General features: G+C 35.9%; 2 protein-coding genes across 2 annotated transcripts in view; one reads left to right on the forward strand and one right to left on the reverse strand.

Annotated features, from left to right (window-relative positions):
* LOC115232948 overlaps nt 1-22,707 on the reverse strand; it is a 75,905-nt gene that overhangs the window by 48,510 nt on the left and 4,688 nt on the right. The window contains exon 3 of the mRNA XM_029803132.1: nt 7,537-9,059. The gene's annotated coding sequence lies outside the window, so the exon portion shown is untranslated. The remainder of the gene's footprint in view (nt 1-7,536; nt 9,060-22,707) is intronic.
* LOC115232968 lies at nt 10,823-22,466 on the forward strand. Its single transcript, XM_029803148.1, has 10 exons — nt 10,823-10,882; nt 11,710-12,054; nt 12,426-12,815; nt 13,449-15,289; nt 15,685-15,937; nt 16,046-16,774; nt 17,055-17,531; nt 18,322-18,768; nt 18,975-19,592; nt 19,898-22,466. Exons 1-10 carry the CDS (start codon nt 10,823-10,825, stop codon nt 21,389-21,391), a joined length of 6,654 nt encoding a protein of 2,217 aa, XP_029659008.1. The 3' UTR covers nt 21,392-22,466.

Raw genomic sequence — 22,707 nt, forward strand, 5'->3', positions numbered from 1 at the left:
TTATCTTTCGTAGTGAAGTAAATCGCTATGCAACTAAAAAAAATTTTTGAACGAAAAAACTAGAATTTTAATTCTCTAAATTAATAAATTTTATTCATTTGCAACGAATGGCTCGCGTTGAATCGTAGCCGTTCAATAACAGAACGTATACATTATCAATAGTAGAAAGTAACGTTTCTCGTTGATGTTTGGCCTATCTAAAAAATAAAACGTGCAACTGTAAAAAGCTCCGCGCGCGCGCGCGCGAGTTGATTATTCTATTCATTACAGTAAATATATCTATTACATTTTATTACAGAGCGCACATGACTTAAATCTCTACTTGATATTATTTATATACTTTCACAATATATGAATTCCAATATTTAAAAAAAGTGAAAAAAATAATACAAATAACTTCTTTTTATAAATTCATATAATTGTGCGTAAGTTTATCTATAAATTATTTCATCACTTTTACTCTAAGAAAAAGTTTATATCATTTTTGATGAAAATATTGTAAAGAAAAAAATTATATAAAAATATAAAATTAAATTATTTATACAATAGTATAATTTTATAGTAAAATTTTAACATAAAATTTCATATATTTCTCTGGGATTTTTTTCTGATTCTAGTCATGATTACATATTCTCCAACAAAATAACATGTATAATTTATTCGTAAATGTTTATAAATTTATATAAAATCTCTTTCGATATACATAAGTAATTCGAAACATTCAGAATATCGGCGATGCATTCCTTTATCTCGGACGGCGAGATAATTGTAAAATAGACCAGTGTGTCGATGCGTCTCCCGTGTTACTACGCTTTCTAATTTGCGCTCTGTGTGCCGATACTGTAAAATTTCACAGTACATAATTTACAACTATTAAACAACTTAAGAAATACTTCATCAAGTATTTAACGATGCACGATAATGTTCGAGACCTGAAAACATTTCTCTATATGCATAGCTAATAAATTATTTCCCCCTTTACAGATAATATTAATAAAACGCTCCACTTTTTGTTTAACATTTATGCATATAAAGATATAAGCACTGTTTCGCTCAATCAACTATAATTGGGTCGTAATACTATGCGCGCAATTTATGATTCTTTTTCCGTAGTAATCATCGTGACTGTAGCCTATATTCACGCTTTCATGCTTAAATGCAAAATTTATTATTTAAAGAGAATGAGAGAATACCGTGCAAAATGAAATAACCGATCATGTACAATGTGGCAGAAAAATTGCTTGAAAGACATATTAAATTTTAATTAGCGTTTCAAAGAGAACGGCGAGCCAATATAGAAGCATTAAGGATCACCAAATTCATTACAAAAAATGGAAAGAGAAAGTAGTGCGACTTCTTATATGAAATATCATTTCGCACATATCGATAATGATCGTCGACGCCTTTCCTTAGGAAAGCACGTTTTACGAGTATCAGGACCTCGTTCCAGCTCTCGCAAAGATAGGATAGAGATTGTAAGATTAACTATGCTTTATATAAAGGTAAAAAGTTCTAACACATAGGGAGAGAAAGAAAGAAAGAGAGAGAGAATCTCTTCACACAAGGTCCATAATTTAATTTATAAAGATTAAGAATAATCTTTATAAGATTATTCTTAACTCTAAGAATACAGTTACAAGAATAATCTTGTGTAGATTATTAACTCTAAGAATAGAGTTCTATGTTATCGATAATGATCGTCGACGCCTTTCCTTAGGAAAGCACGTTTTACGAGTATCAGGACCTTGTTCCAGCTCTCGCAAAGATAGGATAGAGATTGTAAAATTTCGATTAACTATGCTTTATATAAAGGTAAAAAGTTCTAACACATAGGGAGAGAAAGAAAGAAAGAGAGAGAGAATCTCTTCACACAAGGTCCATAATTTAATTTATAAAGATTAAGAATAATCTTTATAAGATTATTCTTAACTCTAAGAATACAGTTACAAGAATAATCTTGTGTAGATTATTAACTCTAAGAATAGAGTTCTATGTTCGATATGTAATGACTTTTGTTATTCTTATATTAAAAATTCATACTTTAATAAAAGATAATTATTTCTTCACATCTTCGTAGTTTTTGTATTTAAAAAAATACATTTAAAATATAAAGGGCGTTTGTGATTACTTTTGGAGGGAATAATAACTGATAAGAATATCTAACCACCAAGTGTTGAAAAAAATGGAGATATTTACACATATATTTCTTCATCATTGAGAGATAAAAAGATGAATCGAGAGAAAAGAACGGTCGGGGACGCGATCGAGAGGATTGAGAGAGGAGGACGGTCGCCGACCTCCTGAATTGCGACATAAAGAGCGAAGAGCTGTTCACATACTGACCCGCATTTCGTGCCCGTCGGCGAACTGAACCCGCGACTTTTGTCTATTATTCGATTTTCCGCTGCGAGAAGATGACTACACGAGCGGTTCCTTTCTACCAGGTCGTCTCGACAGGGTATTCAAATAAAATCTGAATTCGTGTTCGATCATCCCGATCACGTGATTTAAAACTAGAGTTATAAATTCGCGATTCACTTGCACTTATCATGCAGTATAAGATTTGTCGAACCCAGGCGGACAAAAGTATTTGATCGTATAGAGACATATTCTCTCTGCATCCAATAATTAAATAATAGTCATAAAATTTATCATTTGTATTTTTTAAATTAGCATGGAATTAAACATTACGCCTATATTTATACGCAATTAAGTCAAATGGCTGTGTCTACTTAAATTAGATTCATTTCATGTTTTGCATCAAATCCATTATGTGTGCATGACATCATTTAATTTGCTACCCAGACAGCACAAGGATGTCCTTAGGACGTCCAAAGGGCATCCAGGACATACATGTAGGATATCCTCGTTTGTACGTTTAATTAATGATAATATAAATGCATATATTGGTCATTAATTAATTAAATACATTCGATCTTGAGAAAGTTTGTTGTCGTATTTAAAGCGAATGTATGTAAAATGATTTTTAGCCTAATAGTTTCAGAATAAAATGTGATTATTTTGTTTCACTAATATATAATAATGTTCAATGTATTCTGCAGATAAATATCTTTTATATCAATCCGAGAAATTTAATTTCATGTTTTAAATAATGTCAGGATAATAATTAATATAATTATAATTCTAAGATGTCTTAATAATGTTAAGGTTTTCTAAACAGTTAATGAAACATATAGAAAAAAATGCTCTAACAATAAGACAAAGTATTACTAATGTTTAGTAAAGCTAGTAAAGTTGCAAAAGTATTTGAAAAGTTTCACAAAACGGGTATAATGTTGGATAGAGAACAGATCCTCCTACACCGAAAGGTCAGGCGTAGGCGGAAGTCTTTGCTGACAAAAGTCTAAGTTAAGTGGCACGTAACCAGGCGAAGAAAAGGAATCCCCGCCTCCGGCTTATTAATATCTCTATCGCGTGCTGCTCTCGCGAGCGAAATAAAATTAGAAAAAATTTGCGATCTCTAGTACTCTAATTACCGCGATTTGCCGCGATCAAGTTGCGCGTCACGCTGCTGACACTCAACTGAGTAAATTTTATTTGGTCTCGCAAAAAAAGAAAAATTCTTCCCGGAAAGAGAGAGATATAAGAAATATTTATTATTTTTACAATAAATTTTAAATATAATCATTTAGCATGTGTGCACAGAGGTAAAATTTCTCAAATGTACATCCTTTAGACAACCAACATATTATCTCAATTCTTCTGCAAACAGACGTTGCAGAGATACAAAGAAAACTCATTTGCCGAAGTTAAAGTTTGTTACGTCATAATACTTCCCTATAGCTTCTTCCATATGCCGTATCAATCATCATCGTAGATTGTAAAAGCTCGCACCACGGCGTGCGAACGATACTCACGCAATCGCGATTCACGTGCGATTAATTCCGCAATCATCCTCCATGCGAATCTCACGATCGCATCCTGCTCAACGATCTCGCTATGTCATTATCTAAGCGATACGTCTTGAGAACGACGACGCAATCTCTTCGGACTAATTAATATTCGAATTAATTCTGAATTTCAGATTTGTTCAAATAAAAGAAAATATAGAATATTTTTATACAATCAGGTAAAAGATCTTTGTCTTCTTTTAGACCGAGCAAATCTCACATTGTGCGACGTTGTTCTTCCGTTGGGCGTAACTCGTACATTCCCTTCATTTCCGGCAGGATGTTATTTAATTTCTTTTTATGGTAGGAAGTCGCACCGAGTAAGCGATCTTCCGCGATAGTCAGACAACAACCGTTGCGAATGAGTCTCGGTGCAACGCGCTCGAGTGGGAGCCGAAAAAGTTTGAAGGCGAAAGTAAAGGTAGAGTATATGCCGCGAAGAAAGTCGGCGACAATAAGTGGCACGCCGACGAGGCGTTGACCATCCGATCGGATCGAGCATGTGAAACCTGTCAATGATCTCCCGATGATAGGAACTGATCGAGTAGATCGATCTCTACCTGAGAAAAATATTACATTTATATTTATTCGCGTCAAATAAAACGATAAATCCGTATTTCTTAGAGATATAAATGTCTGCAAAACATCAGAATACGTGATTGTTCAACCATAGAGAAAATGAATCCATATATACCCGGATGTCCAGGTATCGGTTTTCTCAAAGAAAACAATCGCCTTATTTGTTGCCTTTGCATATTGCATCTGTGAGTCTTCATCAGATAAATTCGCTGTAGTTGATTATATGCAGAAAGAACAATAGCCTGTAGAAATTATAATGAGATTGAACAATGTCATGATTTGAGAGGTATAGCATATTTTTAGAGAGAAAGAGAAAGAGAGAGAGAAATGTCAGTAATAGATATAATATTCTTAAATAATTTAATAAGTTTGTATAAATTTTTTTATTTTTTCTAGGTAAGAATTTAATTTTTTCGCCCACGCTTTAATAAGTGTGTGCTTGCAATAAATTATTTACCCAGACAGCACAAGGATGTCCTTAGGACGTCCAAAGGGCATCCAGGACATACATGTAGGATATCCTGAGGATATCCCATTTTAATCCTCGGATCTCCTCTGGATGTCCTGAGGAAGAGTAAATGATAGCCGTACACTAGCCTCTGGAGAATCCAGGGAGATCCTGTGGAACATCTTAAGGATTTCTATAGGATATGTTAGGGATATTTTTCATACGTTAAAAGGAACAAATTCTAAAATTTAAATATAAATTAAGATTGCGTTCTGTTATTTACTGCCAATACTAAAAATCTAATACTAAAAATAGTTCACGTTCTTTAATATTTGAGGTTTTCGTGCTGTACATGAATATTTTAGGTTTGGCTTCCGGGTTTGAGTCGTGTAATATTTTCAAAACAATCCAATATCTGACTTCCTTATGTTTGGATTGCATCAGAAATTGAACTGATAAAAAATAATTATATTTTTAATTTCCTGTTAGTTGCTCTTTGCAAGCTTTATATAATTCTCATGACCAAATCTCAAATACGAGTTTGCGCTTCGCATAGCGGTAAACAAACTAACTAGCGGTTGAATACTATTTTTTGTAAAGTTTTTGGAATGTTGCGCATAGTAACATTTCTCATAAATTATTAAATAAATAATAATTTTGAATATGTGAAAATGTGCGCATCAAATTCAATTATTAATATTAAACGAAATTAATTTTAACAATTAATTGCACATGTATATGTCCTCTGGAAATCCAAAGGACATTCAATATAATAGACAGGGCAGACATCCAGGGGTTATCCAGGGGACATTTATAGGACATTAATACTTATTATTACAATACTTAAAATTTCTAAATTATATTAAATAGCCTACATAACCGAAAGTAATCATGTATGCATATTAAATTTTCATAAAATATATTTATAATAATATCTTAAAACATCCTACAAATATCCTGAACCATCCTGGACATATTTAGGATGATCCTGAGGACGTTTTGTGCTGTCTGGGTAATATAAGGAATATGAGAGACTACTACAAATTAAATTTTCACAAAAAAATTTTATTTTGTTTTAGAAATCAATTTATAAAAATATGTATTTATCAAACTGTACTACATATTTGCATTTTATGAATAATTTTACGCTCAAAGTTAAAAATTATAGATTGAAAAAATTTTCTTTGTGCAGTAATCAAGCATAGAGCGTGACGCGCTCGTGCATAATTTCTACAACGAGATATTTTACGGTAGGTCACGATTGTGAGATACAATGGCGAAGTATAGTGCTATTTCTGAGTTCGCGTGTAAAGATTATCTGGAAGAAACACACGATCGAAACTTACATCGTTCGCTAGTATATTTCTTTTAGACGCGGCGGGCACCCTCTCGAAACCCAAGAAACGAAAGTTTGCGACCAAGTAGAGAATAGTGTAAACGTACAAGTAGAGCGTGAAATTCCGAAGGCCGCGAATATGGCATTTTTACGGTACATTCGATTCGATTACGCACTCTCGCGTTCGAGTTACTATATGTCGCTTTCGAGGCTTCCAGGACTTAGATAATGCTTAAAGAAAGAAACACACCCGGATACGAATAAAAAGAATGTCGGTCTTTCTAATCTCTTTTTCATCAATATTATTTACGCGAATAAAAAAAAGTCGATCAATTTTTATTATAATTACTTTCAGAGAGTATAAAATTAAAAATTGGTACAATATATCCTTTTATTCTCTATCGCCTTTTCAGATATACCACTGAAATTCACATTAAAATACATATTTTTTAGTTTTTAAATTAATATATTAAATTTCCCAAGTGACAATATTAATTGGACTTTTCGTATCAATGGATTATTTAATCCTTCGATGCAACATTAATTACTTTTTAACAGTCAATCTTTGTTACATATTTTTAAGGAATTTTTTAAAAATAAACATTTAAAAATGCAACAAAGTGTGAAAGCTCTTGTGGCTCTCTAGCAATGTAGTAATCTTTAACCTTATCGCGAAGTTCTTTCAACTGTTAAAAGTAACGATTATGTTGGACCAAAGTGACGATATCGAGACCGCGCCTTTTTCCGAAGATACGAGCTAGCTTCTCCTCGCGCGTTGAGAGAAAGGTGTTTGACCTCCTTTTTAACGCCGTCCCCGGATCCGGCATGCAGCGATTGATAATTGCACACATTACCGGCGGAATTGGCTGGACGATGTTACAAGCGAAGTTCAAACGAGATCGGGGAATATCGCCTCATGCTTTACGCGCTCCACCGTCGAGAGAAAGTCATTTCTTTCGACGGCCACACAGTGATCAGATCATTTCAGTCGCACCCGGGGCTGGGAGCGCGTGGGATATCGACTAGGATTGAAAACGGAATTGCGATATGATGCTACTATCATCACGACATACTTTCAACCGTATAGTTGGAAAAATGCCTCTCGAGAAATTTCTCGAGGTAGCACTTTTTCCAGATATGCATTTTTCAACAATTGTCTATTTTACAGTCGAATAAATATCAAATGATCAAGAATATATTCGTGGACTTTTTAATATTAAAAATAGAATATTGTATTAATAAAACTTGGAGGGTGTACTTACCTATGATGTCAGCATGCATTGGTCGACAAACTGCAACGACTGTTCTCAACATATTTATATTGATAATTGCTACGCATTCTTGAAATTTCTCGTTGCTTCCGTCAAACACGATCGAAGTATATGTATAATTCTCTGTCGGAATTTCGTTGCTACGCGCAGAATGCGCGAACGAACGTTCCAGAGACGGGATCGATTTCTTTTCTTTTCGACGAGAACTGTCTGCGCGAATAGCATCATTATTTTACACTCGATGGATTCGTTTCTAAAACGACCGGTCGGAATGCGCCTGGAAAGAATCGCGAAGAAAGCAGAAAAATCGCGCGCTGTATCCGACACGCAACTTCCGTAATGAAAATTGCATTGCGCCTCGTGTATGCATCGCGGATCGTAATCAAAATCATGTCAGTGGCACGCAGAGTCGACGCTCGTTCGAAAATTGCTATCATTCAGAAAACTCGCGAATTGTTCACATCGCTTACATTCACCCCACGGATGATATCATCGTTCTCGATGATATCATTATACAGACATTGCACCGATAATATCGAAATGAGATAGTATCGATAAAATGCTCTAGCTACTCGAAACATTTTTTCGAGATTGTCGATGACTGTACGTCATATTGAAAATTCAAATACGTATTAAAGTAAAATCGATCCGCGCATATAGATGTATCAAATATAAGTTTCGTAATTCATTGGATAATTTCATACATTATAGCTAACACTACTGAATTATTACACGATTATTTCTAAGGCCATTTCTTTTTTAAACACATTTTTTTAATCTAAAATGCGGTTTGCAAATAAGTTCTTCGATTATACGATAGCAAGTATATGTAAGTATTCATTTTTTACCGTATTTCTACAGTATTTTTAAAATACTTTTAAATCATGTTTATACAATAAAAAACATCTTAATCTTAATATAGATAGATTTAGTATGTTATGAATCTAATTGATAAATTTTTTCGTTATGCGTTTTTGCTTTCTACATAACTGCTCGTATAATCCATTAATTTTCGTAAAAGCTTCGCTTCGTAACTTATGATCTCGTAAGATCCGGTAAAGAATCTTCAAACCATTTATTAGAAATCGTATGCTATTTGATACGATTCACAGTTCGTTAGCTTCGTCATACTCCAGAAGTTTCACGATTCACAGGCAATGTACGATAACGATACCAGCTTTGAATATTGATAATTGTAACGATAACGATAATAATAACTCGCGGCAATCGAGATAGAAATATTAATAGAATAATTCGGCCATTGTTACCCGAATAATCACATTAATGGCATACTGGTTATAACATTGCAAAACTTCAAATCATGTAACAGAAAGCTGTTCGAATCTTTTTTCACATATCTACTTACATGTCGTGACAGCCTTATTGATATGCTCGAAGATGTAAAATAAGTTCAAGACAGCAGACTGTATGCGTACATTTTCCGTGTTCATAACTAGAAGGCCGACTACATTCACTGGAACACCATGTCACCCGATACCGCCCGCAGATATTTCCTAAAAAATATAACATATACAATATTAGAAACTAGATATTGAAAATATACAATTATAATATCGTATATTCTAATTAAGGTCATACATATGATTGAAGCAAATTAATCCTTGTCGTCTTTTCCAATAGAAATCTTTAAATTTATTTATTTGAATAGAAATCTTTAAATTTATTTATTTTTGCGTGAATAAAAACTCCAATTATCTATATCTAATAAATTATATAAAATCTACAACTAATTTACATGAAATTAACAACTTTCCTTAATATATAGGCATGCCTACATACAGATCGCGTGAAGATATAAATATAGATGACAACTTTAGTGAAAGTTGTCTTTATAATTCGAAAGACACGCAAATGTATCTAATGACTCGTGTGCTCACAGCGCTATTATTTTAATCGCAATTTAATTTTATATTATTTATTCGCAAATCGATTAAAAATTGGATATCGTGATGGAGCTATCATATGTATATTACGGCATATGCTTGTCATTGATTTATTTCTTCATCTAACGATTTTTCTGACAAAAATATAACGAAAAAGAACATTAATGCAACTGTAGCGTGCAAAGTCGCGTGCGATAAATTAAGTAGAAGTGAAATGGAAAATTGTATCGAAAACAGATATCGGAACAATTGTAAACCGCTGCATATTGTTTCGATATAACAATATGCGTCACTTGCATCTCCAATGAAGATGAACGATCGTACGTGAATCAAGTTAATCGCGAATTTTGAGAAATCAAAATTGCAATGTGGAATTTTCGTACATGTATTCTAGGAAAATAAAAATATTTTATCTATTTTTTATATATATAAATATGTATAAATATACAAATGTATAATATACATAAATGTATATAATAATATACAAATGTATAATATACATATGATATATGTGTATAATAATATATATATTATTTAGTTATATAACAATATTTCGATATTTTTAATTATGCTCGCCTATTGTGATATGCATATATGAAATATTTACGTCACATATACATATATGTATATGTATTATTTTAATTAAATTTATATAATTTTCTAGTTAAAGAAGAGGTAATCATGATAATAATTATAGATTTTTTCAATATAATTTAATTTGTATTATATTTTATAATAAAATTTTATATTATTTTATGACATTTTAATTTTTTTACATTAGAAGAAAAAATTAAATAAAAACTTCATCGACATTAGCACAAATTATTCAATAATGGATAACTATGCATATAGTCCAGGCGCCAGAGAGTTTTTGGCTGCAAAATTCTACGCAAATGATTTTCTTTTTGGAAATTGTTCAGGGGTGCCCCCTGAGCGTAAATGCAAGGGGGGGTTATGCTTTAGCCGCCATCTTGGAAATTAGTTTTCGCCAAATATCTTATAAATGATTGATCCTACGACAAAAATAGTCATAACCATTTTTGTAGAGAACAAAATTCACCATTTCTTTTATTTGGAACTTTTTTCTGTAGGATGGATATTTTTCGAGCTACAGCGCGTCAAAGTTTTGTAAAAATGGTATCCACCCTACAAAAAAAAGTTTAAAATAAAAAAGGTGGGAAATTTTGTTTTCTACAAAAATGATTATAACTATTTTTGTCGTAGAATTAACCGTTTGTGAGATATTTGGCGAAAACTAATTTCCAGGATGGTGGCTAAAGCATAACCCCCCCCCCCACGCCGCGCCAACTTGCATTTACGCTCAGGGGGCACCCCTAAACAATTCCCAAAAGGAAAATCATTTGCGTAGAATTATGCATTATGAACCTATGTTTTTGTCTCTGGCGCCTGGACTAATATTACTAGACATAATGGTATTTCGATATTCTTATCATTGATGATCTAACCGTAAAAAAAAACAGAATTATTTCCCACAATAAGGAAATAATTTATTAAAAGATTTTTAATCGTTATAAGTTTACGAAATACTTGATGAATGTGGACAATAATATCGGAAATAATTAATAGTATTACTTCTTCATCGCAGCTTTGTTATATTATAAAACCGCAGATTCCATTAAAAGCGATAAAACCGAGTCGCTGCCATTTCATTGGCTTATGATAAATATTTTACTTACTTATTCGCATCATTATAGACGCGGTGAGATTGCGGTTAGTTTCTTGTTATTTTCTGCACAAGCCGTTACCGCATTTTGTCTTTCTCTCCGTTGCTCTCTAATGTATTAATATTCTATTCTTTAATGTATAAAATAATACAATATTCTTTTATTTTTATTGACTTTTTTACTTTTACTGACTTTTTTGTTATCGTCCAAGCAGAATAATATTTAGTATTTTTGGTTATTAAGCCCGTTTTAAACAAGCTAATATTCAAATATTCAAATGCAATTTGCGACAGAATTCAATTTAATTTATAATTCTACATACTGTATGCCGATAACGTAATTTACGATTCAGCCTGCATTTCGAAATTGCATTTATACCAGCCATAACAAATGATTTATTTTTAAAATATGAATTACGCTACACACATACACAAATGTAGAAGTGTCGATGTTGACCTAAATCCATCGTGAAAAGTCAATCAAAGCAATTTTACGCTGTCAATATAGCATATGTGCCGTCGACGAAGTTAATTATCTGGCGTCCACGATCAATTAATCGATGACGTTGATTTTAGATTGTGCGGAGGTGTTTCGCACCGACCGCGGTGTTCGTCGTCCTAACATTGTTAGGCGTATTCGACGGAAGTGCGGCCGAACGATGGTCACGACAAGTCTCCAATAGCGAATGGATCCCCCTGGCTAATCCGAGGACCGCTCAACTGCCACAGAGCAATGCAGGAAGCGGCCTTTTACCAGCCAGCGACACGCATCTATCGAATCCGATTCAATCACTCGCGTTACCGCCCGCTCTTCAGCAGCAATACCAGGAACAGCTGATTCAGCTGCAAAAGACACAGGAGAGTATTCAAAAGCTCTTACTTCTGCAACAGCAGCTCAGAGCTCAGCAGCAACTTCTTCAGGTAAAACGTCTTAGTTTCGATTATATCAACAATCATTATAAGAAATACTTGATATCATTTACAATTTATTTATTTTCTTTTCATATAAATTATTCATTGCTTATTTAGTCTATTTTTCTCTTACGATGTATAAGAAAGCTTGAGCTATACTTATATAGTAAAAAAAGATATATTTTGCAAAAGCTTTTTACACGAGAAACAATTAAAAAATAATAAAGCTAATAATAAAGATTTCTTCATTAAGCGCATTTTCTTTGAACTGTAAATTATTTATTAAATTTAACGATTATTAAAAAAATGTATAGAGGATATTATCGAGTCGGTTATCCCTTGCTTAATTTTTCAAATTGATTTTATTTTCGTTTATATAGTCCCAGACGTTCTTGCCCGGCGCCGAAGATGAGAAGCAAGCGTTGCCGCCGAGTTCCTTAGGCAACTCGCAAACGGCACCCGAGTCCGTAGCGCCGGAAGTTTTAGTCCCGCCACATCCATCCTCGGAAGCACTTCCACCGTTATATCCTCAAAATTTCCTTCCTCGAAGACCGGGGCAAGTTCATCAGAATCTGAACGATAATCAAGAACTATCGAATTTGCCTGCTCAGGGTCAAGTTATACTGCAACACGGTGATGACACGCAAGAGGGACCTCATACTTATGTGACGAAACACGGAAGTCAAAGACCTGACGGAAAAGGTCTGAAAGAACGACCGAGTCCAGGATTATCGCAATCTCCTTTGATCGGAAACGATGAGGAAGAGGAGGTTTGTAAAAAAATAAAGTAAGATGCATGAAATCAACAATGGTTCGCTCTCTTTTTAAATGCGTAATTTAACAAGTTCTATTTAGACCAATTTCCCTATTTGTATATTTCTGCAATATTATCACTCGTCGGATCAAAGAGAATTAGAGCGTAGATGAAATATACAAGATGCGCACGTTATAACAGAGCAAAGCAGAAACTAAGTAAAGCGATAAATTAATCTTATGGTTAGATAAAAATTGGATAAAAGTTAGATAAAATTAAAATAATAGTAGTTAATTTTAGCAAATTCTGGAGGTTAGTAAAAAAATAAGTACATAAAATCTTGATTTTGATTTAAATCGTATATGTAATTACTTACATACACTTTGATTTGTATAATTGATATAATTTTAATATAATCATTGTGCAACGAAACAAATATAACGCAATAAAAATTAATTTTAATTTTAATGTTTACGATGTTATTAGGTTAGGTTAGGTAATTATACACAATAATATTAGTTAATGAATATTATACCAAAAAATCGCTAAGCTTGTAATTCGTCAAATTCAATATTAATTATTTAATTTTATAATCTATAAACCAAAGATTAGACACATACATTTTAACAGCAACTGTGACATCTCTTAGGTTCAACTGGTGTATGTTCCGGCGGAAACCTTAGCGCAAACAGGCCAACTAAAAAGGGGCCGCGGGAGAAAGCAATATCCCGTTCGCCAACAATATCATCAACGAGAGAACCACAGAAATGTCGAACAAACTTCGCTCTCTCCGGATCAAGAAACTTACGCGCGACAGGTGTTGCAGCAGATTCAGAAAGAACATGAAGAAAAGGCGCAATTCCTAAAGGAGGAGCGCATAAAAGAATTCACCAGATTAAATGAGGAGCAAAAGGCACTCGAGCGAAAGACGCGATTGCAACAGGAGGCTTTTCAGAGAGAACAAGAACTGTTGCGGCAGAAGGAAGCCGAGAAGAAACGGAAGGAGCTGGAAAAATTAGAGGAAATAGCGAAGCAACGAGAATTGGAACGAATCCGCGAAGCAAGAGAAAAGCAGAGGCAGGAGGAACTCGAACGACGACGACTCGCTGAACTTCGCGCTAAGGAAGAGAAACGTCGTGAAGAAGAAGCCAGAGAACGCGAAGAGAGATTAAAGCAACTGGAACACCAGAGGATCCTGGAAGGCACCGGTCTCCAGCAAAACCCTCAGGCTCTATTCCGTGAACAAGTGCATCGCCAGCATCTTGCGGACGGCACTAGGCTCAAGAAGATCCGTGGCAGACAACGTCAACGGGTCAATCAGTACCAGGAACAGCCGAACTACCGCGAAGTTACGACCACGCCGTCGCCTAATCAACCTCCCCTCTCTGTTTACATGGGCAGTCCCAGCTCCAGGCTAGAATCCGTCAAAGTCACCGACGTTCTGAAGATCTTGAAAGACGCGAAAACCATCGCTGTTTTAGACAACGTCAGCCCCAGTTCCCCGCAGGTCTTCGTTGGTCCGTCAAACCTAGATCCTCCTTACGGTTACGCCAAGTTCGATCTTCCCTATCTGTCATCGATCGATCACAATAGAGTGGAGCGCAAAGTCGACAAACTACCTTTCTTTGTGGCTCCGTTGAGCTTCGAACCGCCACCGGGTTACGCCAAGATCCCCTTCCCTGCACCGCATATCGGTTCGGTCGTCGTTAACACGCTATCGGAAACGTCCCCGGAACCGAATGCACAAGTAGATGAACAGAATTCTAGTCCGACGTCGTTGATCGAACCGAATTCTTACAACAATGCCGATCAAAGCGAACCCATCGCTACTACTGCGTCTTACGCATCCTCGACTGCTCAGAACTTTTCCCCAGAATCCAGCAGTGCGAAATACGAGTCGCCGCCATCAGGTTCCAGATTTAGATTCAGACAGTATTACGATAATAAGCCGACCTCCGTAATCAGCTCGTCATATTACGGTGAACAATCGACCACGAAGACGACGCCGAGGCAGTCTTACTACGAGCAGGAATCCAAATCGATTACTCAACCTCCCAAATTCGACACGACGGATAGCTATAGACAGGAGATATCTTATTCTAATACGCCAAGTTTTCAGGACGGGACGGTAAGTCCGCATAATCCTTCCACAAAGAAACAAGACCTGGCAGCTCATCAATTGGCGCTCATCAATCAGGAGTTTGCTCAGCAAATAGAGACGCAGAAATATAACGCCGCCGAACAATATCAAGCTAATCTAGGTGAATCGTACGACGCCAATGACGTCAGAGCGCCAGTTGGACCAACGCAATTCAATTTTCCAGCGGAATTACCGCCAATTTCCCCGCATCTGCCAGGCTTAATAAACTCGCTGTTGGATAAACAAGAGGAGAATCTTCCTGTCACTTCGACGCCGCCACCAACAACAACCACGCCGTTAACGACAACAACTACTCGTGTAAGCTCCACGACCTACAGGCCCCGAGGAAGGTAAGCATATATATTCAGATGTGTGTATGTGTGTGAGACCAAAAATATATCATTAATTTTATTATAATTTATAACTTTCTGCATAAAAATTTATTGTAAGAACAATAATTTTTCTCTATAAAATATTTCTTTACCTTTACTTAAATTATTCAGGTTTTGTCGCACACATTTATTGTTTTTATATTTTTTATATTCGAGATATAATGCATATCGTAATATATCAGAGATAAAATTTTCTCATATAAAAATTTCACGTGGAACTCTCTTTTATGCTATCTACATATAAATAAAACGTCTAAAACGTCTGTACAGCATCAATAAAAATTTTTTTATTTTATCATGAATTTCAACATAACATTAATATAATAGAAATATATCGTATCATATTTGCACAGAGGCAGAGTCATACCCACGAGACCCAAAACGACTCAGACACCTAGTAATAAAACCGATAGAACACGAAGACCGTCATACAACAGATCTAAATCTAGATTTACGACTACTACGGAGGATTATCACGAGACCTCTTACGAGCCCACGAAGGGAAAAATACCAGAAACCACACAGAAATATAACGCGGTAGAACACAGGAGACCAACGTCTAGAACGCAGAAATACAGAAATCGAGATAGAGCGAATTCTCAATCGGTACGTTTAATCTTTAATCTTGCTCTTTTTCTCTTTTACCTCTAAATCTTAGAGATGGGAAACATAAAGTAAATTAATACCTAAACATTATCTTTTAAATTTATTCAGACTCAAACTCACCAAGCAGCCAATTACGAAAATTATCCAACGCAAGGCGACTCGCAAAACAATGCATCTCCCGACGCGTACTCACCGACGAGCGAATCCACCTCCAATCTCCACCAAAAGGAAACTTCTCCATCGGGGGTAAGCGATTATACCCGTGAGAATTATCCGTCAACTACTCCCACGCAGACCGAGAATTACCCGCCGTTGCGCGAGATACAGCACAGCTCACCCTTGATGTCTGACGATTACTCCAAGAGTCAAAATTATCCGCAAAATCGCCCTCAAGATGCGCGCTATCATCAAGAAGCCACGTACGATCAGAACGGCGCCTTCGAGCAACCGAGACTCGAACAGGCTCCGGTAAACGGATTCAATTATCAAGTTACAAACGAGAATTCACCAGACCAGACGAATATTCCCCAAAGACACAAAGAATATTCGCGTTATCAGGAAAATGCCAACTATAATCACGCTATCACGGAAGATCCCCGAGTCAGACCCGGCGAGGAACATCGATATTCTCCGATTTACGAGGTCAACGTGGCGCAAACTCAGCCGGATTATAACATGGGTGGACAGAATTCGTTCCGCAATATTGATGAGGGCAAGATCGAGGACGGCGCAATAGAGGTTGATCCGAATGCGTCGCCGATTTTCATTCCGCTCCAGCAGAACAAGCAAGAAGACTACGAGCTGCAGATTCCCTCTACAGAGGCATCGATTATCGAAGTACATATGCTTAATTGATATTATTAATGATTTTTTGCGCATTTCAATTAAATGCATTTCTTTGAGGCATCATTATATATACAAAATAAAATTTCATTTAAATTTTATAAAAGATGCAATAAATAAAAATTAATTGTTAAAATCTTACATTCAAAAAGAATTATTATTGACACACATAAAAAAAAGATAAGATGCCATTGAAATAATATAATATTTATATATAATATAATATTATATCTCATATAATATTTAAGTATCATTTTAATTGTTTCAATTTCAGATCGCTACGACCAGCACGACCACTCCGGCGCCTGTAATAATACGCCAGCGAGTTCGTGGTCGACTAAGTGGTCGTACTCATCAGGATTCCGCGATTCAAACGCGACCTCGAGGTTCTCAGGACGAATATGTTCGTTTTAGCGTCGTGAATCACGATTCCAGCCGCGGCTCGAGTCACAGAAATCGCGATGGATCGAGGACAAAGACACGCGTGCGTCCGCAGAATCACGGATCGCAAGTGCAGACCGACGGTAACGAATATATAAAGATACATCCCACTCAGCAGCAGAAGTTGATCGCCACCACTACACCGTCGACAACGACAACGACAACCACCACTACCACGACCACCCGCGCTGAGGAAGAAGACGTCGATTACGGATTTATAAGAGCGCCGAACTTCCGTCCGGTGCAATCGGTGCATCCGATAGATAACAGATTCCAAGCACCCGTTACATATAGACCTGCCTTATCCGAGGTACGTTTCGCACGACATATAGAGAAAAGAAATGCGTAGTTTTGAGAACACAAGTTAGTTTTAGCGTCTAATTAGTTTCAATTAAATTTAGAAACTGTCATTTTTCAATCAGAACCTGTACTAATTGTACAGAATATTTGCTTTGCTCATCAATAGTAAAGCTTTTCATCAAAAAACAATAGCTTCTCACAAAAAAAAAAAAAAAATTGAGAATATGAAAAATTTACGTTTTACAGATTTTATCTTTCTCTTTATAACATAAATGATAATTTTATAACATAAATGATAATTTCGTAATTTCGAATGAATAAAGACTCGTTCTTGTAATACATTTCAATTAGCTGTGAAAAATTCTCATATTAAAAAGGTAGATGTAGTTAATATTTTTGCAGATTTCTATTATAATTTATAATTACACATTATGTATATATGTATATACACCCAGTTAACAAAACATATATTTTTATGATTTTATCTATCATATTCTATCAAAATTGTGTTGCATCTGTTAATTGTTTATTTTTTATTAAGGAGAATATAAAGTTTTTTAATTTCCTTTTTCTTTTTTAATATTACATCTCTCTTCAGATGAAGTGAGACTGTTGTGTAACCCATCAATCTTTTTCTTGGCAATCATCTAAAATTTTTCAATGTGTTCTCAATATTACACCACAAAGTCACTTCCACTAAATACATTATAAAACTTTTGTGTGAAATACTCCATCAATCTTCCCTTCAACGTACTATATCGCACAGGAAACATTAATGAATGCAAATAAACTCGTTGCAGATACAGCACATAATATCCAACGATGAGACAGCGGTGGAATCGAGCCCGACACACATTTTAAAGAATCGTCCGAAATACAATCAGATCTCGACTCGCCAGCCGACCACAAAAATATTCACGACAACGACGGAAACTATACCTGTTGCAACGGTGATGCCAGATAACACCGTATATACGGTGAAACCAAAAACGAAACCGGAGGAACCGAAGCAAACGAGGATACGAGGAAGAATCCGCCGACCGGGAAAGAAACGCCCGATGACGAACACGGAATCCGGTCTTGAGGCAAACAACGAGCTGCCGCTGGACGAGAACTATTCTCGAATAACGCCGCAACAACTGCCCGTGACAAGACAGCAACCTCTCTACGATGACAATTTCGATGTGCCGCAATTCGTACCGAATCAGAATCGACCGACGCAGTTCTACGAGGAGAATAGCGAACACGTAAATAAATTCCCTAATCTTGACACACTTAAAAAAAATGTAATTAATAGAGAGAAATGTAATCAATTTCTTTTTCATTCAAAATTTATGATATGAAAATCGCAATATTAATTTTAAATGGCTATTCAAACTTATTCTTCAATATTTTTCTAAAAGATACGGTTTACTTCTTTCTGAACACGTAACGCGCACATGTATGTTTCCAGGATCCACCTCAGGAATTTATTTTAAACTTCGGCAATCTGCCGGAGCAGATGTCACAACGGGAGGAATACGATCAGACCCAACTGGCCAGTATTCCATCAAGCAAGTATAGTCATTCGGATCGCGTGAGCGAACACTCCAGCGGTGACATTTACGGCGCCGAGAGTCAATGGTCCACGAAGCTGTCGAAGACGTCGTTCCAGCCGAGCTTCGCCTCGAATCGCATGACCGACGAGTCGAAGAGGGAACGGGGCAGGATTCGCGACAATCAGAAAAACGAAAACGCGCCCGAGATTATTACGATCGGGCCGGAAGTGCCTTCGGGGGTGACGGTGGTCGTTTCCTCCGACTATCAGAAATCGCCGAACGATGCCGCTGGCACGGACGCAATGATTGATAGTGCTGTTTTCGGAATGAAGACAAATGCGCAGGATCACACGGAGAAATTGAATGCCACAACGGCTGTAACGACGACGGTACTTCAGGATCGAACCGAAAGCGATAAGGAAACGTCATTTGAAGCGCAGGACTGGATGAGAGACAAGGAAGATAGCTCTATGGAACAGGCAACCGATGACACAAAGATGAAAAAAATCGCCGACCCTCTTACCGGTAGAAAGGTAAAATATTGTATTTGAAAATATTAATTTTTCATGCACTCTATCATTATTAAAATAATTTATATTTTTACATGACAAATTTTTTCAATCTATCTATATAAGATCAATTTTATATAAATTAATATAATAATTCAATTTAAATAAAAAAATTCAAATTTATATAGATATAAAAATATTTCGATCTTCGATTGTTTTGGCCCTTAGACTGAAATTTATTGTAATGTTGTAATTAAAATCATATGAGCCTTCTTTCATGTGATATATGCAAAAAATAATAAAAAATAAGTTGAAACTTCATATTTCAGACTCGAAGAAGAAGAGTCCGCGTGCGGGTAAGGCCTGTAAGTAAAGACGATTTTGTCACTGCCGAATCCCAACACTTCAATTCCGCAATGAATAGTCTGGTTCAAGATCATTACAAGTATAATTCGGTCCGTGAATCGAAGTTTACCACTATCCAACCGACAACTGTCATCGCAACCACCACAATTGCCACAGAAACGACGCAAAAGTCCTTGCTGCAGGACTTCTTGGAAGAGATGCTGAAGAATGACGAGGTCTCCATTCCAACACGTGTCACATCAGTCAGCACGGAAATACCCGATTGGACAATATTGACGTCGACGACGACGCCGATGACGACACCGTATGTCACTTCCGACAATGGCGAAGTGACGACTTTGAAGGAAAATTACACACAGACTAGTGCAACGCTGACATCGAGTACTGATGAAGAACGCGTTACGATGGCAAATAAAAGTTTAACCGGATGGAGAAACGATATTAAAGAAACGACATCGTCTGAACAAACTGTTCGTTTGTCACAGGAAGAAACTAAAGTGCAAAAAGAAGCAGACTCAAAAGAATACTGGGACGAGAATTCTCAAGAAGACAAAAGTGAGCAGAATAATTTGGAAAATGTCGAAATATTCAATCAAAAGTATAATCTGCCATCGAATTATCCTGATGGATCAGGAACTTCAAAGGAGATCGAGGATACTGTAGCGGAACTGACTAACTCTCCGACTGCGAAAGAAGAGATACAAAAATTGAGTGCCATCAATAAAGGGAAGGAACATATAATGACGTTAAAGAGGCATGAAAAAAATGACGAAGAAAATGACGCGCACCCGAAGAATCACAGAATTAAATGGAGCGAAGTGAAATACCCGTTAACCCTCGACAAATCGCAATCTACGTTAAAACTGCAGTCAACGACGCCCATTCCCGGTGTTGTCACGCGAAACGAGGGTGATTCCAGCGTAAAAACACTCTCCGATTATGTGAAAGCCATCTTTGACAGCATGAAGAGTGCCGAGAACCAGGAGGAGGTAGAAGAAATCGCGAAAGTAGTCGAAGCTAAAAATGAGACTCCTGGAAAAGCAGATCAAATAATCGGCACGACTGACCCTTCGCGAGACATTTTTACAACGCAGCATATCAATATCGAAGAGAACGCGACTAATCTCAAAGAAGCACAAGGTATCACAGAGACGACGATGAAAGAGAATACGATTTTTGAAACAACTACGCTGATCCCAGACACGATCATGAACACGGCGGTACCGTCCGAAGAAACCATAATAACAGAGCCTTCCACGACCACGTCGACCACGAAAACAACGACACCGAATAGACGAGCTACAGGCACGGTGATTAAGGCAAACTCTACCCAGACGATGTTGGGCAAGGTTCTCAGAACCTCGACCACCACGAAGGTGTCTCACATGACAGAAATTTGCTATAGAGGTCGATGCGTGATGACGAGGCCCAAGATGGATGATGTTATGGAAAGATGAGAAAAATTCGACGTATTGAGCTACGTCAAAAACGTCGATTCGATCAATCGTAAAGTCGTCCTTAGCATTTTTCTGTTCGGTTATTAAAGCAGATAATAATATGGCGAAAGGCAATTTTTAGAACAACAATCAATCTTTATTAGATGCCTATCGTTGTTGAAAAAATGCAGCAAGATGAATTAAATAATGTTTAAAATAATTTAATAATATTTCTATATCAATACGTTTAGGAATATATGTGTGTATTTATTCTTATATAAATATAAGATTTATAAAAAACATGTCGTATAAAAAAACAAGAAATTATGCAAAAATTAAAACCGAATAGAAAAGTGTTAATTGGTACATTTTCCAAATTATTTTTTTATGTATGGATCGATATATATTGTGCTTATGAATTTTCAAAAGCTATATTTGTCGGTCCGCGAAATTACAGTTACGTTTTCGCATTTTTTTACATTCTACATTCTCTCATGCAATACATAAAATGATCGTAATTTTATATTAAATTATTCCATTATTTTAATCACGTATTCAAGATTATTAAAAAAATGGATATTTTTTGTCATTAGAATAAATTAACATGTTATTTAAAATATCGGTCGCAAATTAAGATTCAGCACGATAACAGAACATGAATTGAGTACACGACTAAATTACTTTATATGTTGTACGAAAACATGTAGAGAATGATCAATGTTCTTCAGCTTCATTTAAGAAAGGATGTTTCATCGCTGGGACATAAAACATCGTTCAAGATGTCGTGACAAATTATGTATGTCGGGGTTAAAGGCGAAATACCAACATGATATCAACCGTGAAAAGGGACTTCCCCTTCTGAAAAGGAAATTCCGCGTCGCTGACGGCAAATCGATCGTTCGTCGCGACGCGTGCTTATAAAAAGGACGCCGAGCGTCCTTCCAGCGAGATCGAAGCGCGAAAGCTCGACTTGAACGAGTAATCGTATCGCTTTAAAAATATATAGAGAGTTAAGTCTATTTAATTTAATTACACACACCTGTGTAGTATACGTGTAAGTTAAGCGTGTAAGTATTTTAATAAAGATGCGAGAATGCAAAAAATTATATATTCTCTTTCTTATTCTTTTTGCAGCGAAAAGTATTTTTATCCCTTCGAGACTGGATTCTCTTTTATTTATTGGAAAAAAAGATCTTTGTGAAATTTTTGTAAATTGCTTTCAAATGAAATATCAAAATATCAAACAAATCAACAAATATCTTAAAATTTTTTGAGCGAGTTTATAAATAAAAACTAGTTTTCAGATGTGTGCGCTATCGTGTATTCTAGTAACTTTT

This window comes from Formica exsecta, unplaced genomic scaffold (genome assembly GCF_003651465.1).
Source record: "Formica exsecta isolate Colony F162 unplaced genomic scaffold, ASM365146v1 scaffold1022, whole genome shotgun sequence".
Classification (NCBI taxonomy): domain Eukaryota; kingdom Metazoa; phylum Arthropoda; class Insecta; order Hymenoptera; family Formicidae; genus Formica; species Formica exsecta.